Source organism: Micropterus salmoides, unplaced genomic scaffold (assembly GCF_014851395.1).
Source record: "Micropterus salmoides isolate LMB-PRFRI ecotype aquatic unplaced genomic scaffold, ASM1485139v1 Ms_hic_scaffold_5, whole genome shotgun sequence".
Classification (NCBI taxonomy): domain Eukaryota; kingdom Metazoa; phylum Chordata; class Actinopteri; order Centrarchiformes; family Centrarchidae; genus Micropterus; species Micropterus salmoides.
The window spans coordinates 13,316,460-13,333,068 of record NW_024044237.1 but is presented as its reverse complement, the minus strand read 5'-3'; the positions used below and the strand labels follow the sequence as shown (position 1 = coordinate 13,333,068).

At 39.5% G+C, this 16,609-nt stretch overlaps 1 protein-coding gene across 2 annotated transcripts in view; it reads left to right on the top strand.

Annotated features, from left to right (window-relative positions):
* Positions 1-16,609, top strand: part of ctnna1 (catenin (cadherin-associated protein), alpha 1) — a 95,424-nt gene that overhangs the window by 45,601 nt on the left and 33,214 nt on the right. For both annotated transcript variants that reach the window (XM_038700108.1, XM_038700109.1), the window contains exons 8-13: positions 1,756-1,836; positions 4,036-4,188; positions 10,858-10,950; positions 12,532-12,688; positions 13,450-13,650; positions 16,267-16,418. In XM_038700108.1, coding sequence (XP_038556036.1) covers positions 1,756-1,836; positions 4,036-4,188; positions 10,858-10,950; positions 12,532-12,688; positions 13,450-13,650; positions 16,267-16,418 — 837 coding nt within the window. The remainder of the gene's footprint in view (positions 1-1,755; positions 1,837-4,035; positions 4,189-10,857; positions 10,951-12,531; positions 12,689-13,449; positions 13,651-16,266; positions 16,419-16,609) is intronic.

The following is a 16,609-nucleotide window of genomic DNA, read 5'->3' as shown; positions in this document are numbered from 1 at the left end:
CATCTCTTCATCCCTCGTGAAAGTTTTAGATTTTCCACATTTTCGCTTGAGCAGTTTGCAGAATGTGACTGAACATCTTTCTGCTCTCAGTGGGGACCAGTGGTTAGGGCTTTGACTACTGTGTGCCGTTTAGCTGTGTAACTACTGCCAGTGGTGTTGCAGCATTACTGTTCATAATTTACATAGTAAGACGTGTGGTAGACTGTGACTGTGATCAATGCAACTTTCTCATTTATGATGAGATAATATACACCTCTGGTGAAAAGATTATTTTCTATATTACTTCCCATTATTTAATGCGCAGTGTGAACAAAAAATAGACCTTGTCCGCACTGATGTGGATATATTTACACACATGCCTTCTCATCTAACTTGTGGATTTATATCCACAAACAACATCCAATCTGCCGTTTTCAACCCCAGAAATGGAGATCTGTGAAAGAAACGGATCTCAGGGTGCAGTGTTGATGGGGAGAGCAGAGCTTTTTGAAAATGCTGACATGCTTGTTAAGCATGTCAATCTTTCCCAAACATGGTCAGTGTTCCTAGCAACAGTGTTAGGAAGTCAACTCTATGCCAAGCCAATCCACACTTTGTCAAACAATGTTTCCAGGGTTTATACATTTGCGAGCCATTACTGATGTGGGATTGTTAAGCTCAAAAAGACATTGAATGTGATATTGAGCTATACAAATAGCTTACAACACAAATTGAATTAGGCAACAATGGATGAATGGAAAATACCAAGACAAACCTATTTAAAATCGGGGATGCCAAATCAAATTATATTTGTCCCCATCAGAGTTTTGAAAGATTTAGTCTACCAATACCGTGTCCTCTCAGTCTTTCTGTCTCTCTCAACATAAAAATTAGAAATTAACATAAAGGAATTTCTGCATGTTTGACAGCTCAATAGCTCTGCATTAAGAAACAAAAGGCTGTATCACCGGCTACTTAAATGGTTGACTGTAATATATTGTACAGTGTTCTGCACAGTATCCGTGAAGAGAGCTGTGGTGGCAGGAAAGCTTGGACAGGATTTGGATAGCCTGTTTTTATCCAAGTGTGAATAGAAATTTAGATTTAAATGCAGTTTGCGGCAGCAGCACTTAAGTGGGCGATGTGCCCATGAATTATACCACTAATATAGATGCAAATCAACAGTTTTTTAATTCAAAGCAGCTGTGCTTTTTACTGACGCATGCTTTCAGTGTGTGTATGTTATTAATTGAAACTCTTGGCCACTGTTTTTGTGTGCTCCATGGTTCGCTCATAATGCTATCAGTTAGGAAATGATTCCAGTGTTTTATCGGAGGGCAGTGGGGAGCTTTTGACAGCTGGTCTACCTAGAGGACAATGGTTTACAATAAATGAAAGAATCAGATATGGATCCAGCTGGGTATCGGAACAACGCTAGCTGCATGAATGTTTAAAGGTCACTTTTACTCTCACTGGAACTTATTACATACAAATGAGTGGATGGATGAATTAATGGTTTTATTTTTGTGTCTGGTCATTTACATGAACCGTCCCTCATGGGATTATTCAGTTACATTCATTAACAACAAAATAGAAAATCTGATGTGTACCCAAAACAATCTGACAGAATATATTGCCCTCATGCCGTCCGTCCATCCGTCCGACGCTTTTATCAAAAGTAGTATCTTTATTTATTCGGCTTTATCATTTTTTTATCAACACAAAATACCTCACCTCCTACTACTCAGTAATTCCTCTTCCATGTTCATGTTTCAGGCGGGAAGGAAGGACAGGAGTGATGCTCTGAACACAGCCATCGATAGGATGACAAAGAAGACCAGAGACCTTCGCAGACAGGTTTGCCCCCCCCATCTTGAATGTTTTCCATTGTGTCTTCATCTCACACATAACCTCAGTGTTCGTGGTCACTGTGGGCATTGAATGTTTAAAAACAAAACAAAAACAAAGTTATATAGTTCAGCTAATGTAGTCAACTAGCTGTCCTCTTAGGAGGCTGGTGTTTGGTGTGGTGAGGATGGATTTTGGTGCTCGCTGTTTTGTTTGTAAATTCAGTTTTCTGCTGTGAAACGTGGAGCTCTCTCACCAGAGAAGAGCTCAAAAACATCAGGGAAACAACACCAGCGGATTAGTTTCTCTCTGTTCTCGTGTCATCAGTGGAATTATTGGACCTTCTGGTCAATGGTGCTCTCACCTTTGCTCATGCAGTGAAACACCAGAGGAGAGTGAAACGTGCGTCTACACCAGTGTGCACACCATTACCGGGAATATTTCTCTCCAATGTGCAACAGACTGGATGAACTTCAGCTATTGGTGGGGAAAAAGTCTTTAATTCATCTTCTGTTTTGTGCTTCATGGAAACGTGGCTGTGTGGATCTATAGTGGATTCCCAACTGGACCGTGACACAGATCTTTCCAGAAAAATGAACGGTGGATGCTTCTGTGAATAGTTGCTGTTGTAACAAAACAGAATTATTCTCCTGATCTGAAATATTTATTCATAAACTGTTGAACCTTCTACTCCCCTATGAATTTTTTTTGTTTAATGTCCGACCAGGGAGGATCATATTCTGGATCACTGTTAACACTGTTGGTCCCTGTGCTGCACTGGGACACTCTGACCAAGTCATGGTCCACCCCATTCCTGCATACAGACAGAAATCAAAGCTCTCTAAACCTGTTGTGAGGATATCAAAGCAGTGGACCAGACCTTTGCGTGTGCTTGGACTGTGGTGACTGGGATTTTTTCAGGACTGTTATCAACAGTTTGGATGAGTTTACAGAGGTTGTGATGTGTTACATCACCTTATGTGAGGACAGCTGTACACCATCACCCACCAGAGTGAGTTATAACAATGACAAACCCTGCTTCACAGCTAAACTCAAGCAGCTAAGACCAGTTTTCAGCCAATGACTCTGCTTCTGTGTGGAGTGGCTCAGACAGATCACCAACTACAAACCTAAAGCCCCCCCACTCCATTAACGACCTGTGCCTGGCCAACGAACTGAATGAGTTCTACTGTCGCTTCAAATCCTCCACCATCATCTCTGTATCCAAAAAAACAAGGACCACAGGACTTGAAGACTACAGACCCGTTGACCTGACCCCTGTGGTAATAAAGTAATTTGAGCGCCTTGTTTTGGCCCACACTCATACATCACAGACCCACCCCTGGATCCCCTGCAGTTGGCCTACAGAGCCAACAGGTCTGGCCTACAGCGGTCCAACAGCTGCACCTCCAGTCACCAGTCCGTTAAGCTCCTGAAGTTTGCGGATTACACCACTCTTTGTTGGACTCATCTCTGGTGGGAATAAGTCTACCTACAGGTTGGTGCAGTCAGAAGAACCTGGATTGGATTGGTTGTGGATTGCTGAACATCAGCTCCCTCACCAAGAAAGCCTGTCAGGATGTACTTCCTGTGGTGGCTGAGGAAGTTCAACCTGCCAAAGGCAATGATGGTAAACTTCTACTCTACCATCACTGGGTCCATCCTCACCTCCTCCACCACCATCTGGTATGCTGCTGCCACTGCCAAGGACAAGAGCAGACTGCAACATATCATCGCTCCGCAGAGAGGGTGATTGGCTCCAATCTACCATCCCTTCAGGACCTGTACGCCTCCGGGACTCTGAGGAGCACCGGAAAGATTCCGGCTGACCCCTCCCACCCTGGACACAAACTGTTTCAGTCACTCCCCTCCAGCAGGAAGCTGCGGTCCATCAGGACTTAAACTTCACACCACAACAGTTTATTTCCGTCAGCAGCTGCACCTCAACAACAAGACCTAGGACGCCTACTGACACTGGCACTCATACATACATTCTATACATTTTCTGCCTACTGTGTTTATTGTAATGCACCAAAATACCAAAGCAGATTCCTTGTATAAATAAACCTCCTTGGCAATAAAGCCGATTCTGAATATGGAGGGAATGTGTACTATGTAGTCAAGTCAACGTGCTGTACTGAAGAAGCACTTGGTAATATGTTATTTTAACAGCGTCTTTGTTTTTTTCTTTTACTTCTTTCTTCACAGCTGCGTAAAGCTGTAATGGACCACGTTTCTGACTCTTTCCTGGAGACCAATGTTCCCCTCCTGGTCCTGATTGAAGCTGCCAAGAACGGCAACGAGAAAGAAGTAAAGGAGTATGCCCAGGTGTTCCGTGAGCACGCCAACAAGCTGATCGAGGTAATGCAGATTTTGAATGCTTTCAATGTCAAAAACCACATGTAACCCAAATATTTTATAGTTTTTTCTTTCCATTCTATCGGTTATGGACAGCTTATCTTATATTAAACATTAGTCTTTATCCAGCTTCTGTATTCTCTCTCTGGGGCACTGTTCTCAGAGATTCCCTTGTGATACAACTTTAGGATTACAGTGCCTCCGAAAACAGCAATCAGTGATTTATTTTTTTATTTTTTTATTTTTTTGTCCCTAATGAAAACAAAGCCGTAAACATGGAAACTATTTTCTGTGGTCGCTGTCTTTGTCTGTGTGTGTGTGTGTGTGTGTGTGAGAGAGAGAGAGACAGAGAGTGAGACGCACACTTTCTAAGAGCATTTTTTAAATTGAAGGCGAGGCTGATTCTAATCTGATAATGTGATGCTATACTGAGAAGACAAAACTGAACATTGTGTGGTTATAGCAACAGATCAAATTTTTAAGCAGAACCAAAGGAGTGAAACAACCACAACTCAAGGGTAAGTGCTACCTTGCCACAACAGATTGATGTACTACTTCATGTTGGCAAACACCACATCTGTGCTATAGTGATACTTACAAAGATAAATATCTTAAAAGGGGCTCCTCGGCTGGTCTCATGTCTTAGCTGAGGGGCATGTTATGGGAATTAGATATTTTCTATATCTGTATACAACATAGCAACAAGAGAGATGCAAGGCAATGTAATGGATATGGAGGAGCAACAAGCTAATACACCTCAGCTGTCCTCATTGGTGGACTTTCTTTTTGCAATTCCTTGGATGCCTGTGTCAGAGAGTCATGCTGATATATAAAAGGGATTTTTCCCCAAAGGCAGATGGCCATGAGTGTAGCTGTATCAGTTGCCCCAGTGAAAGCCGTGCAGCACAAGCATTCACCGGGGAAACCGGTGAAGCATCAGAGGGAAAAGAGGAACCACACTGGGGAGTAGATTCTTAAGTACCTCCTGAGGGCCTGAGTGTCAGATGTAGCATTAGAGCATGATATTGGTGGACTACCCTAATGCTTGTGTACTACATCTACCTGTAACAGTTAGATAGGATACACAAAGAACCACAGCTATGAAGAACAGCATACATAAACAAATGTTGTTAAACAAACCATGGTTGGAGATTCTCTCAAAATGAACTTTAAATAGGCAGTGTTGTGTGGCGTCCATCTAAACATAGTAGCTAATTGATGCATTTTACTGCAAGTAGTAATAATATAGCTACATTTTAAGCATATAACTTAAATCCAAATCGGCCTGGTAGTTCAGTGTAGTTGTGACTACTACTAACTAATGAAACTCCTACTTATATCTTTATTACACTTTGCAAATGCAGTAACACACATTGTACTGCAGATAGTTAACACCCTTGTAGGAAAATGCATTTTTTTTTAGCTTTAAAAGCATGTGTTCCCTTAGATAAAAATTCTTATTGGCACAGTCAAAACACACATTTTGTTGCATTAAGGCACCACATATAAAATTAATGAACACATGACATTTTAAGCTAATGACAGTACACACAAGAAAAGACATCAATGTAGACAGCTGAATTAAAATTAAGAGATGTTCAGATTCTAAGTGAATTCTTAAGGATTGCATCCAAAGGCAATGTAGAGATGGGAGCAGATGCAAGCAGGCTGTTGTTCATTCTTGCTGCTTTAAATTGAGGCAAAAATGTAGAGTGTAGTCATGATGTTATCAGTAAATTGACAAACGCATGGTCTTTTTTAAATAATGGCCTGTTTTAGGGTTTCAGACAAATTTCAAGCTCACCACCTGTTCAGTAACTGACACAGAAGTAGAAATTAATGGGGAATTATATTTTATTGTTTGAAATGAAATATGCGAAGTTGCATGCCATGATGTATTTGTTGTGGCAAAGAAATGCAACCATTTTAGGAGCAGTCACTGTTGCATTTTATCATTTCAGATAAACTAAACTGTCAGCTCTTTAGCACTAGCTAATATACTTGCCAAAAGTACACAGTCAAGCATTGTATAATTATTCAGGAAAAACTGGAGAGCAAGCCAACATTAATGCAGTTGACTGAGCAATAGGTAAGTCACAGTAGGTCTCTTGGCTTTCACCTCTGACTGAAAAAGGTTGACATTTCCCTGCAAATGCATCTGGAGGAGTCTCTGCCAAACACTATAAATAAAAGAAATAAATAAAAGTACTGTAGGAACAGGAAAGTGTCACCAGTATCAGGCAATGTTTGTATTCCATCATGAGTTGTGTAAGTGTAGGTTCCGTTATGGCTTGTGGATTGGTTCACACATCTGTTTCAAAGCAACATTACGTCTGCCCCACATTCATTTTTATAGGCCTCCTCTTCCCTTGTTTGTCGGAACATCATTCTGTTGAAACCCGTTACAATGTTGAAAATTAGAGGTTTTACTTTTTTGGTTTCATTTACTTGAAGTGTCAAACCCTGCTGATATACTTTGCTAAGTTATCAAACAACAGCCTGTAATTATGTGAATTTACTTAATATATAAAGTAATTAAATCAAGATTATTTGGCCTGACAACAGACACTACTACCACTTGGGCCCTGTGCTCTTGGGAGCTGGGCTGAAATATTGCACATTGCATCTATTCACTTTGTTCCTAATGTTGTTAGGGGTGTAGGTGTTTAAATGTACACATGTGAAATGAACCAGTGGTAATAAATGTTCATGTTGTTGCCTCGAGGCCATGTTCTTCAAGGTTCTGAGTTAGCAGATGAAGAATATAGCCTAGAAAAACAGCTGAATATAAAGTATTTGTCTTCATCAGATGCTGTAAAACGTTAGATTTTTTTTTTTCCTTATGACAAAAACAAGCATTTGTTTGTCCTAATGAGCTAATGATCTGAAAAAACTGACAGCAGAAGAATGGAGAAATGGATTCAATTTGACATGCACCAAGCTTTGAGGCTCACAACCAGGCAAAGGGATGGCAGTAACATTAGATCTGGGGTTAGTGTACAATATTTAGATAAGTTGATGTTTGTTTTTTGAGCTTTGGAATGAAAGGATGCTTTAAGTCATAGAGATTTGCAGCACCATACAAGGCAAGATGTAGAGATGGCTCCATCGAGGCTTGACCGGTGATCCAATGGAATACTCACTAGAGTAATCCGCTGGGGGGGACATCCTCTGGGTTTGTGAAAAGTATTACAGTATTACAAGTATTACACCATGCAAAAGGCTTGTTTTCATGAATTTTTAACACAGACAGGCTCCAATATGATAAGATGTTTTTGCATTTCTTTATTTAATATTATAACAAATAACTCTATGTTCAAATCTACCTATCCTGCATTAATAGAATAATGGAAGAGATTTGTAAGTAAGACAAATTTTGGATAAGCTGAATTCTTGTCAGTTTTAAAGCATGACTTTACATTTATCAAGTTTCATTCAACTTTTTATTGAGAGCTACAAAAAAGAAATACAGCTTGTATGTTTTTACCTCTGATTTTATTTAATACACTGATGACATTGCGTATTTAGCTTCCAAAACACCTTCTCCTCTTTTCCCCTCCTCTCCTCCTGTACCCTCTCCTCTTCTGGCAGCCAAGAGAGAATATTTACGATCTGGTATCTACCCCTGTTTGGCTCTACTTCCTTGAGCTTTCTGTCTGCATTTTCTTAGCATTTAAAAGTTGTTCATTAAGACATACATATTATTTTGCATGATATTTGTGACACAGTGTGGTTCATCGAACCTGCTGTTATTGCATAATGTTGGAATAATGAGACATTAGGGTACAGGTATCTGATCACAACAAGGTCTGTTTATCATCTATTTTAATCTACATAATATCCAGCTTGTTATACTCACGTTGCATTGCTACGGAGGCAGTGTGCATGGTAGTTAAAGAGATGGTGCGGTAAAGACAGCGCACTGTGATAAAGTCATAAGGATAAAGTTTATAGGATTGTCCTTCGCATATCTGCCTGGGCAGCATAATTGAATTACTGCTCCATACTCATTTCGAGTGATTTCGCATGCTGATTGTCACTGAATGAAATGCATATTGTTGGACCATTATAGGTCTGTAGCCTACAACTTCTTTTTCTGTGGAAAGATAGTAAGGATTAAAACAAGCACGTTTTGGTATACTGTATGTTCTCACTTCGCACTGACTTGGTCAACTCTGACCCCCATGACACTTTTAATGGTGTGGTACAGCATGGCAAGCAGAATACTGTTAGTTGAATTGAGGGGAGATTTACCTTGTTTGGCTTCCTTTATGCTGGAATGGCTGCTTTCCCAGTGGTATTACAGTGAGAGTAAGAGAGAGCTTATGTGAAAGATCATGAAAGTAGAAATACAGGTCTCTCCATAAAGTTCTTTATGTACCCGCTTTCTCATCCCTCCTCTCGGGTTACTGAATGTTCTCCCTGTGGTCCTTGCATGTGTTTGCATAGTGATTTAAGATATGTTTATATTAATGTTTAGTTGCTTCACCAGCACAGTGCAATAAGTGCTTCTTATCAGCAAAATTGCTTAGGAATTTTGAGGTGGGGGTGGGCATCTTCTTCTAGAATTGAGGAGACTGAGGAGGAGAGGCATTTTCACTCTGATTTATTCTGCCACTCTTGCAGCCAGTGATGCATCCCACCACCACTGCTTTAATGGGAATTCTTTTATCTCTATCTGTCTTTTACCAATCTGAATTTTGTTTTCATGGATTTGCTCAACATTTCTATGCTTTTATAATGGCATTTTATCTACCAGCTTGAATTTTGAGATCCTGGAACCAAGTAGAGCTCATCAGGGAAAACGTCAATCAGATTACACAGGTTGAAAATAAACCATATTTTTAAGTAAAATACAAATGGTGAAATAAGTACACAAGCTCTCTATTATAAACATTCATTTATTTGAAAAAGTCAAAATTTCTAAATTTTCTCCTTAGCGAATCCGACTTATGTAGTTGTATGTAGTGTTCACATGCAGTGTACGACGATAACTCACAGTTGTGTTGCATTCAATTTGAGATATTATATAAGTAAAATGGGGTTTGTATGTGATAGCTTCGCTGCCTATGTTCCTGTGTGACCAAGATCTTATAAAATAAATGAGTGAGTAAAATATAACAGATTGATTACTGACCCTATACAAAAAAAACTTTCATTCCTTCTTCTCCTGCTATGGTACAATCAAGAGTTGTGTTTTTTGCCCTGGTAATGATTAGATTGAATATTTTCTGTCCATGGGATAATCCCACTTTGGCACAGTTCCTCACATCCCAGGCATTCTGTTTCAGCATTGTTGCCAGCACATCCAAACCAACAAATGTGAATCTTCAAAGTCTGAATATGAGTAGAGGCACAATTTTACTCTGAAAGATGCCAGAATATTTAGAAATAATTGTGGGAGAGCGTGATTTGTTGGTCAATACAAGAAAATATACTCACAAACCATAAATCAGTGCTCGGCAATAAGTGGCATGCGGGCCAGAACCGGCCCGCTAGCAATAAATTCTGGCCCGTGGCCAGATTTCTTTGATGGCAGACAAATAAAATAAATACAGTGATTGCGGCTGGTGCTGAAATAGATCGGTCATGACACCAACAGTTACTCACGCAATCACTTTCTCTTAAGTGATTGTGCAAAATATTCTCCAAAATAAAAGGGTGAGAACGTTTTTGTAGCTATGCTTTAGGTCGAATTTAGAGAGCTTTTACTTTGATTCATTCAAAAGACACTGTGTCTTGCTTGACACACCTCTGAAAAATCCGGCAATAAATATGTAACTGGATTTCCCTGAATTTCCTCATGGAAATGAAATAAATGTCCATAGGTTTATGAATGCGGATCAAACGCCGGGAAGTGCACACACTGTAGCACATGCATTATTGTGAGCATCTGCAAAAGTGTCCTTTAATCAATTTGTTTAACAAGGGAGAAAAAAAATATTATATTTGTAATCGATCTTACAACCTTCCTAACGGGAGTCCCGTACACTACCGACTGAGCTAATTGTGCAAAGGAGTACACAATGATTTGAAATAATTTGACTTTGTTCAGGCCCCTGCCATGTAACAGCTTGAAAAAAATTTGGCCTGATGCCAGACTTATTTGCCGATCCCTGCCATAAATGTTGACAGCTGCAAGCAAGGCTTGCTTAGCTCAACACTCCATTTCTCGCTCGTTTTTTTTGAAAGTGTCAGGAATATTTGCCTCTTTGATTCTTTGGTGTGTGTAATGCCAATCAGGCAGCCTTGTGATATGTTCACTGAGAACAACCACGCCCTTCTGTTACCAGCTACATTTGCATTTGGAGAAATTTGCAATTTTTTGGGAAACAAAGACAAAACTTTTATTTTATCTATTCATTTAATGACTTAGCTTTTGTTTTCCCTCCAGTTCTCCTTTCCCCCTTTTGTGTCATCATATTGTATAATTTTAGCAGCTTTATAAATTAATCCTGAGCAGTGGGTGTGTATTCCACAGGGATTAGTTGTATTGCAGAGCTGCTCCATTTCTGATAGAGAAGAGTCCCTAACCCAGGCTACCATAATGAACTTATCTACATTTAATTATGTATCTGTGTATTGCTCTTCCTTTGTTTCCCTCAAAACAAGACAGTCACAGCTCCTTTTTGTGGCTAAAAGTAGATCTGTGTGTGTGTGTTTTCTGTTTAGGTGGCCAATCTGGCGTGCTCAATCTCCAATAATGAAGAGGGAGTGAAGCTGGTCCGCATGGCAGCATCTCAACTGGAAAGTCTTTGCCCCCAGGTACCTGGCTGTTTTGACCCAAACTGCCACCCAGCTCATTGATTGTGCTCCTCTTTGCAAGGTTGCCACATTGCGTTTTAATACCAGCAAAAGAGTTGCCAATACAAAAATGTTAGTTACGATTTTTATATAAATTACCTCAACTGTTGATTACGACTTACATGCAGTGAATTATTTTGTATCCAGATTAGTACATAATTGGACAATTTTCATTTTTTTGCAATTTGGTTTTTCAAATTCGAATAGTGTTAGCATAATGCAAATAACAAACCTGGCTAACTTTTTCCAATCTTTTGAATTAGGGTAGTACAGATACACTGTAGCCTAATTTCTCAGTGTTGTGATTCTGTATTTGTGCTAGAAGGGTCGTGGGGTGAAATGGACACAACACTGTGTGTGGGTATTGTCTTTCTTCCCACAGTCTATTAATTGTAACAATAATGGCATTAAATAACTGGTCACAAACATGCCACACTAGTGGTATAGCTAGTTTTAATATGGGGGAAAACAAACAAAAGAAAATAGCTTGTTGGAATTCCCAGTGCAGCAACACCGTGCAGCGCTCCACATAGAGCAACACACTTTTTAAACTGTGAATACACTGGATAAATAAGAATAACAGAACCAAACAATCAAAAATACAAAGACATCACTATTTTCTAAATGTGCTCATTTGCATTGATGGTTTTGTGTGCATGTGAGCACACTGATTCACTCCCTTTCTGTGCTCCCACCTCACCTGTCTCGCCTGTGCTGTGTATTCCCAACCCCTTTATCCAAAACCTGCTTCCATCCATGTACAACAACTTTCAGAATAGTTTAGAGACACAATTTTTCCTGTCAAAACTGCAAATGGTTTGACCCAAACCTGTAGTTTTAAATTCACACATACTCTAGTGGGTTTAGCAGACAAGTTGGGTAGTGTAAGGAAAAATGTAAAATCATTACTACAGCAGGTCTTTTTATATGTTTTGTGTTCACCATTGAGCCCATCTAGTGCTCTCTTTCCATGATGCATCAAATTTATTGATTTTAAATTTTTTATATTTTCTTTTTTTAATTGTTAGTGTAATTTTTAAAATTTTTATTGCGCACACACACACACACTTTCTGATGACACAATTTGCTTACACTGTAAAACACAGAATTAACAAAAATTACAACCAAAAACAGAATTTAGGGAAAAATAAAATGGAATCTGGAAAAAATGTAAATGGTTTTCATAGGGCCCTGCTCTTACTATTCTAACTACTAGTCCCTCGCCTCTACCTCTGAGCCAGCTCTCTCCACTATGCTGCTACTGCTCCTTTTAATCTCATCTAATGACTTCTATTCACCCGGTGCTTTGATATCCACAGATGTTTCTTCCCCCAAAACAAGCAGCCATTAGTTTTATTTCATTCAATCCTTCAAAACACTCCGTGTCTATAATCACTCCCAGGAATGAATTGCTTCATGTTGCAGCCCCAACAGTGGGGGTGGGTGTGGTATTTCTGGGTTTGTGCAATCAACCTATGCTAATGTTGTGGCTGACGGCTCTGCCGTAATGGAGCTTTAATGGTTGTAATTGGGTGATTACAGGTGATTAATGCAGCGTTAGCCCTTGCTGCCAAGCCCAACAGTAAGGTGGCCCAGGACAATATGGATTTGTTCAAGGATCAGTGGGAGAAGCAGGTCCGTGTCCTCACTGATGCTGTTGATGACATAACATCCATTGACGACTTCCTTTGTGTGTCTGGTAAGTGCTAGTCATTTGCATGTCATAGCCATGTAGGGTAAAAAGACATGTTTCATACTGTTGGAATGATCGATGATTTGTGCTTATGAGGATAGACAAGTGTACTGTTTGTTTGCCTGAATGATCAACAGTGCTTTTGATCTGCAATAAGATAGATTTCACTTAAGAATGTTCTTAAAAGGACGTAAAAGAGCTGTAAATGATCTGTTTTATTAGTCGTTTCTGAAGAGAGCCATACATACCAAGGCTGATTGGGCTCTACAGAGGAAAGCATTGAAGCATCAGCAGCACTGTCTGAAATTGACATCCTGTCACGTGTGTTAAAGTGCACAAATGGTTTGTCAGACATAGCCTTAAAGAGTTCTCGTTAAGCATTAAGCAGAGTGACTTCTTTCACCTCCAGCCAAGGACAGACTGTAATTTACACAGTGGACATTTGCATTTTACAGGCTCCCCATTAATAAGCAGTCTGAGAATTTGTCTTCAGCCCTCCCCATCCTTCACACTTCCCAGTGGCTCTTTTAATTTACTATGCAAACACAGACTGAAGGCTGAGAATATCCTGATTATCTATTTTCTCATTATTACTCATATAAACATGTTTCATCTTTTATTAAAGCATGTCTTGGATGAAATTCTTTTTACTGTTCTTAAGTTAAATATCCCCACTACCCTCTTTGCATCCAGACAGGCCGATGGGATGTTTGGGCCATACAAAGTATACATGACTAATTGAATCATTGTTTGCTTTATGTCCCCAGAGAACCACATCCTGGAGGATGTGAATAAGTGTGTCATCGCTCTCCAGGAGAAAGATGTTGATGGTTTGGATCGCACTGCTGGAGCTATTCGAGGCCGTGCTGCCAGAGTCGTCCATGTGGTCACTTCTGAAATGGACAATTACGAACCTGGAGTCTACACAGAGAAGGTCTTGGAGGCCACCAAGCTCCTCACTAACACAGGTACCACAGAAAACAAAATTCTGCGATGAGCCAAAGAATAGTTATGATTATTCCTGCTGAACAGACTGCATTACATTAAATATTTTAACTATATATGTGTATTCCGATGAGTCATAACTCATACTAAGACGCACCGTGGTTATAACTCTCTAGATTTTTAATTATTGTAGCATGTTTTGCCTTGCTCTAAATTCTAATATTGTTTTGATTCTGCACATGCTCAAGAACCTTAATGAATAAATTCAAAAGGGAGAAGCAATGCTTCATATTAATGTTAACTATACACATAAAACTCCAAGACAATGGGCCCTCCAGAGGTACCACATTTCGTCCCAGTCATAAATTCCCCTGTTTTCGTATTGTATTTCCTTATTAGTGTCTGTGTCAGTATGGCAGGCATGGTGAACATACATACACACCCAGCCCTCCTTGAGTTTTTTGCTAATTGTTGAGTGCTCATGAATTCAGCATACATTAAATTATCTGGGGGGGGGGGGGGGGTGTGTGTGTGTGTGTGTGTGTGTGTGTGTGTGTGTGTGTGTGTGTGTGTGTGTGTGTGTGTGTGTGTGTGTGTGTGTGTGTGTGTGTGTGTGTGTGTGTGTGTGTGTGTGGTGTCCACTTTATGCCTGATACAGTGTTTTGTGTCACAGCCACGCCCAGATCCGTCTACTCAGTTGTTTCTCAGAAGGCTACTCTTAAATAGCTTTTGAAATTTCTTTGCTGTGGATGCTGTTTCAAGTTTGAATGTTATTGGCATATAAAAAAATCAAGTACACAAAGAAGTGGCTTGGAAAATGCAGTTTTCTATTAAGTGTTGAGACTTGTTTTCAACCATTTCCGTATTTTATTATGAAAGCTGCATTGTGGGATCCATCCACTTCGGCCTCAACTGACACTACTAATCTGCACAGCAGGCTCTGTTCAGTTGTCGAATAGCCCTGAATATCTTAACTAAACTAAAGTCATGTCACAGAAGTTGTTTTTGTCCATGGTCTGTGTTATATCAGGCAATATGTGTGAGCTGCATTACCTTCCATCACTAGCAAGCTAACAAGATGGCAGGATAATTTGTCGGTTGTCAGATTTGGAAATGGCTTGGCCCTCTGGAGGGTGGGCACATTAAGTCAGGAGATGCAGGCTGTAGTTCAAGAAGGATTTCTGCTGTGGCTGAGAGCAGGGGTGAGCTCAGGAAGTATAGAACGTTGTCAGAATTTATGTCCGATTTGTGTGATGGGATTCATGTTAAAACTCAACAGTTGCATTTTCATTGAAGAATTTCTGCTCTGACATGCACCATACTTTCCAAATTATAGGCATGAATTAGTGCATTGAATGGGCAATTTTTCCTTTTTACATTTTTTTATTTATTGGTATACATGGATTCTCTGATGTTTCGGAGATTTGCATTTTTATAATACTTTGGATTTCATCAGTAAGTATTTCATTCCATGCTTTCTGAACCAAAGTCAAAATTAAAACATTTTGACTTTACCTTCCCTTTTTGTCATGAATTAAAAAATCAAAATAACCGACAATTGTATGTAAATGTCTGTGTAGGTATTGTGCATTTTAACAAATAAATGCCAAAACATATCTATATTTCACAGCTAGAATAAAAACAGCAACATTAATTAGTCTTTTAATTAGGTAGCTGACTGAATGACACTGCATTGTTGCTGCTTTTTGTATTTTAATGGAAAATTGTTTGAAAGATTCATCAGTAACAGGTTGAGGGAAATAATTGCTGTGACTGTAACAGTCCTAAAACTACCAGATTTTCAATTTTCATACGGAAGCCTGCAGGTTATGAATGGTCTGCAAGCACAAAACCAATCCCCTTGCTTCAGCTGCTCTCTGCCTCCACATCAGCATCCTGACATCCATACCTCTCCCATGAATGCCTAGCTGAATCCTAAATACTGAATTTAAAATATTATTAATGCAGATGTGCTGCAGAGCCTTCTGGAGCTGTTATTATATTGTCAATGGGGCAAAAAAAACATGCCCGCTGGGACAGCTTTGTGAAATCTACTTTTGGAAAATTCTATTATGGCAAATCTGGAAATGATTCCCTTTAGAGTTTTGTACCCTTTTTTCTCATGCAACCATGCAAGGCAGTACAGTAAGTAGACCCAAAAGTGAAAAATTCCATCTCTGAAAGTTGATTGAATTTCATTATTTATTAATCATCCAGTGGTTTTGTATTTCCAGCAGAACATAATTGGCTGTTACTAGTATCTTGAGGGGTCATTTACAATTATCTCAAATATAATTTCCTCACTTAAGTAGCTTTTAGTAACCTGCAAATTTCCGAAGGAGTGCCATGGATGTGGAATAGTACAGCTGGGGTAGGCAATTTATTTCAGAAGCATTTTGCCTTTACAGTACTACACCTGATCAATAAATCAAATGCTCTGACACAAAAAGGAAAAAAATCCGGTGACCAGCTCTCACAGAATTTTAAAAGTAAAACAAAAAGTATGGCTAATTCAGTCCAAATAAAATGATTGACAATTTGATTTATTCAATATCTAGCTGTCTCTTGCTAGTTCTCATCAATATTCATCAATATTGTTCTCTCTCTTTCTTTTCCCTTCATCATCCTACCTTTTTCAGTCATGCCACGGTTCACAGAGCAAGTGGAGTCTGCAGTGGAGGCCTTGAGTGCAAACCCCTCCCAACCCGTGGATGAGAATGAGTTCATTGACGCATCTCGTCTGGTATATGATGGCATACGTGACATTCGTAAGGCTGTCCTCATGATCAGAGTAAGGTTTTTTTTGTTTGTTTTTTCTCCTATTTCTGGAACATAAGACATGATTTTCACCCTGGCATGAGCTTAAACTAAAATGTTTTTAAAAATCTTAAATGAGAGTATTTCCTCTTCCTTTCTGTATTAAATCTGGACAGTGCGTGTTAAGTTTTGTACCCTTTCCTCCCTACAGCACGGACAGAATTG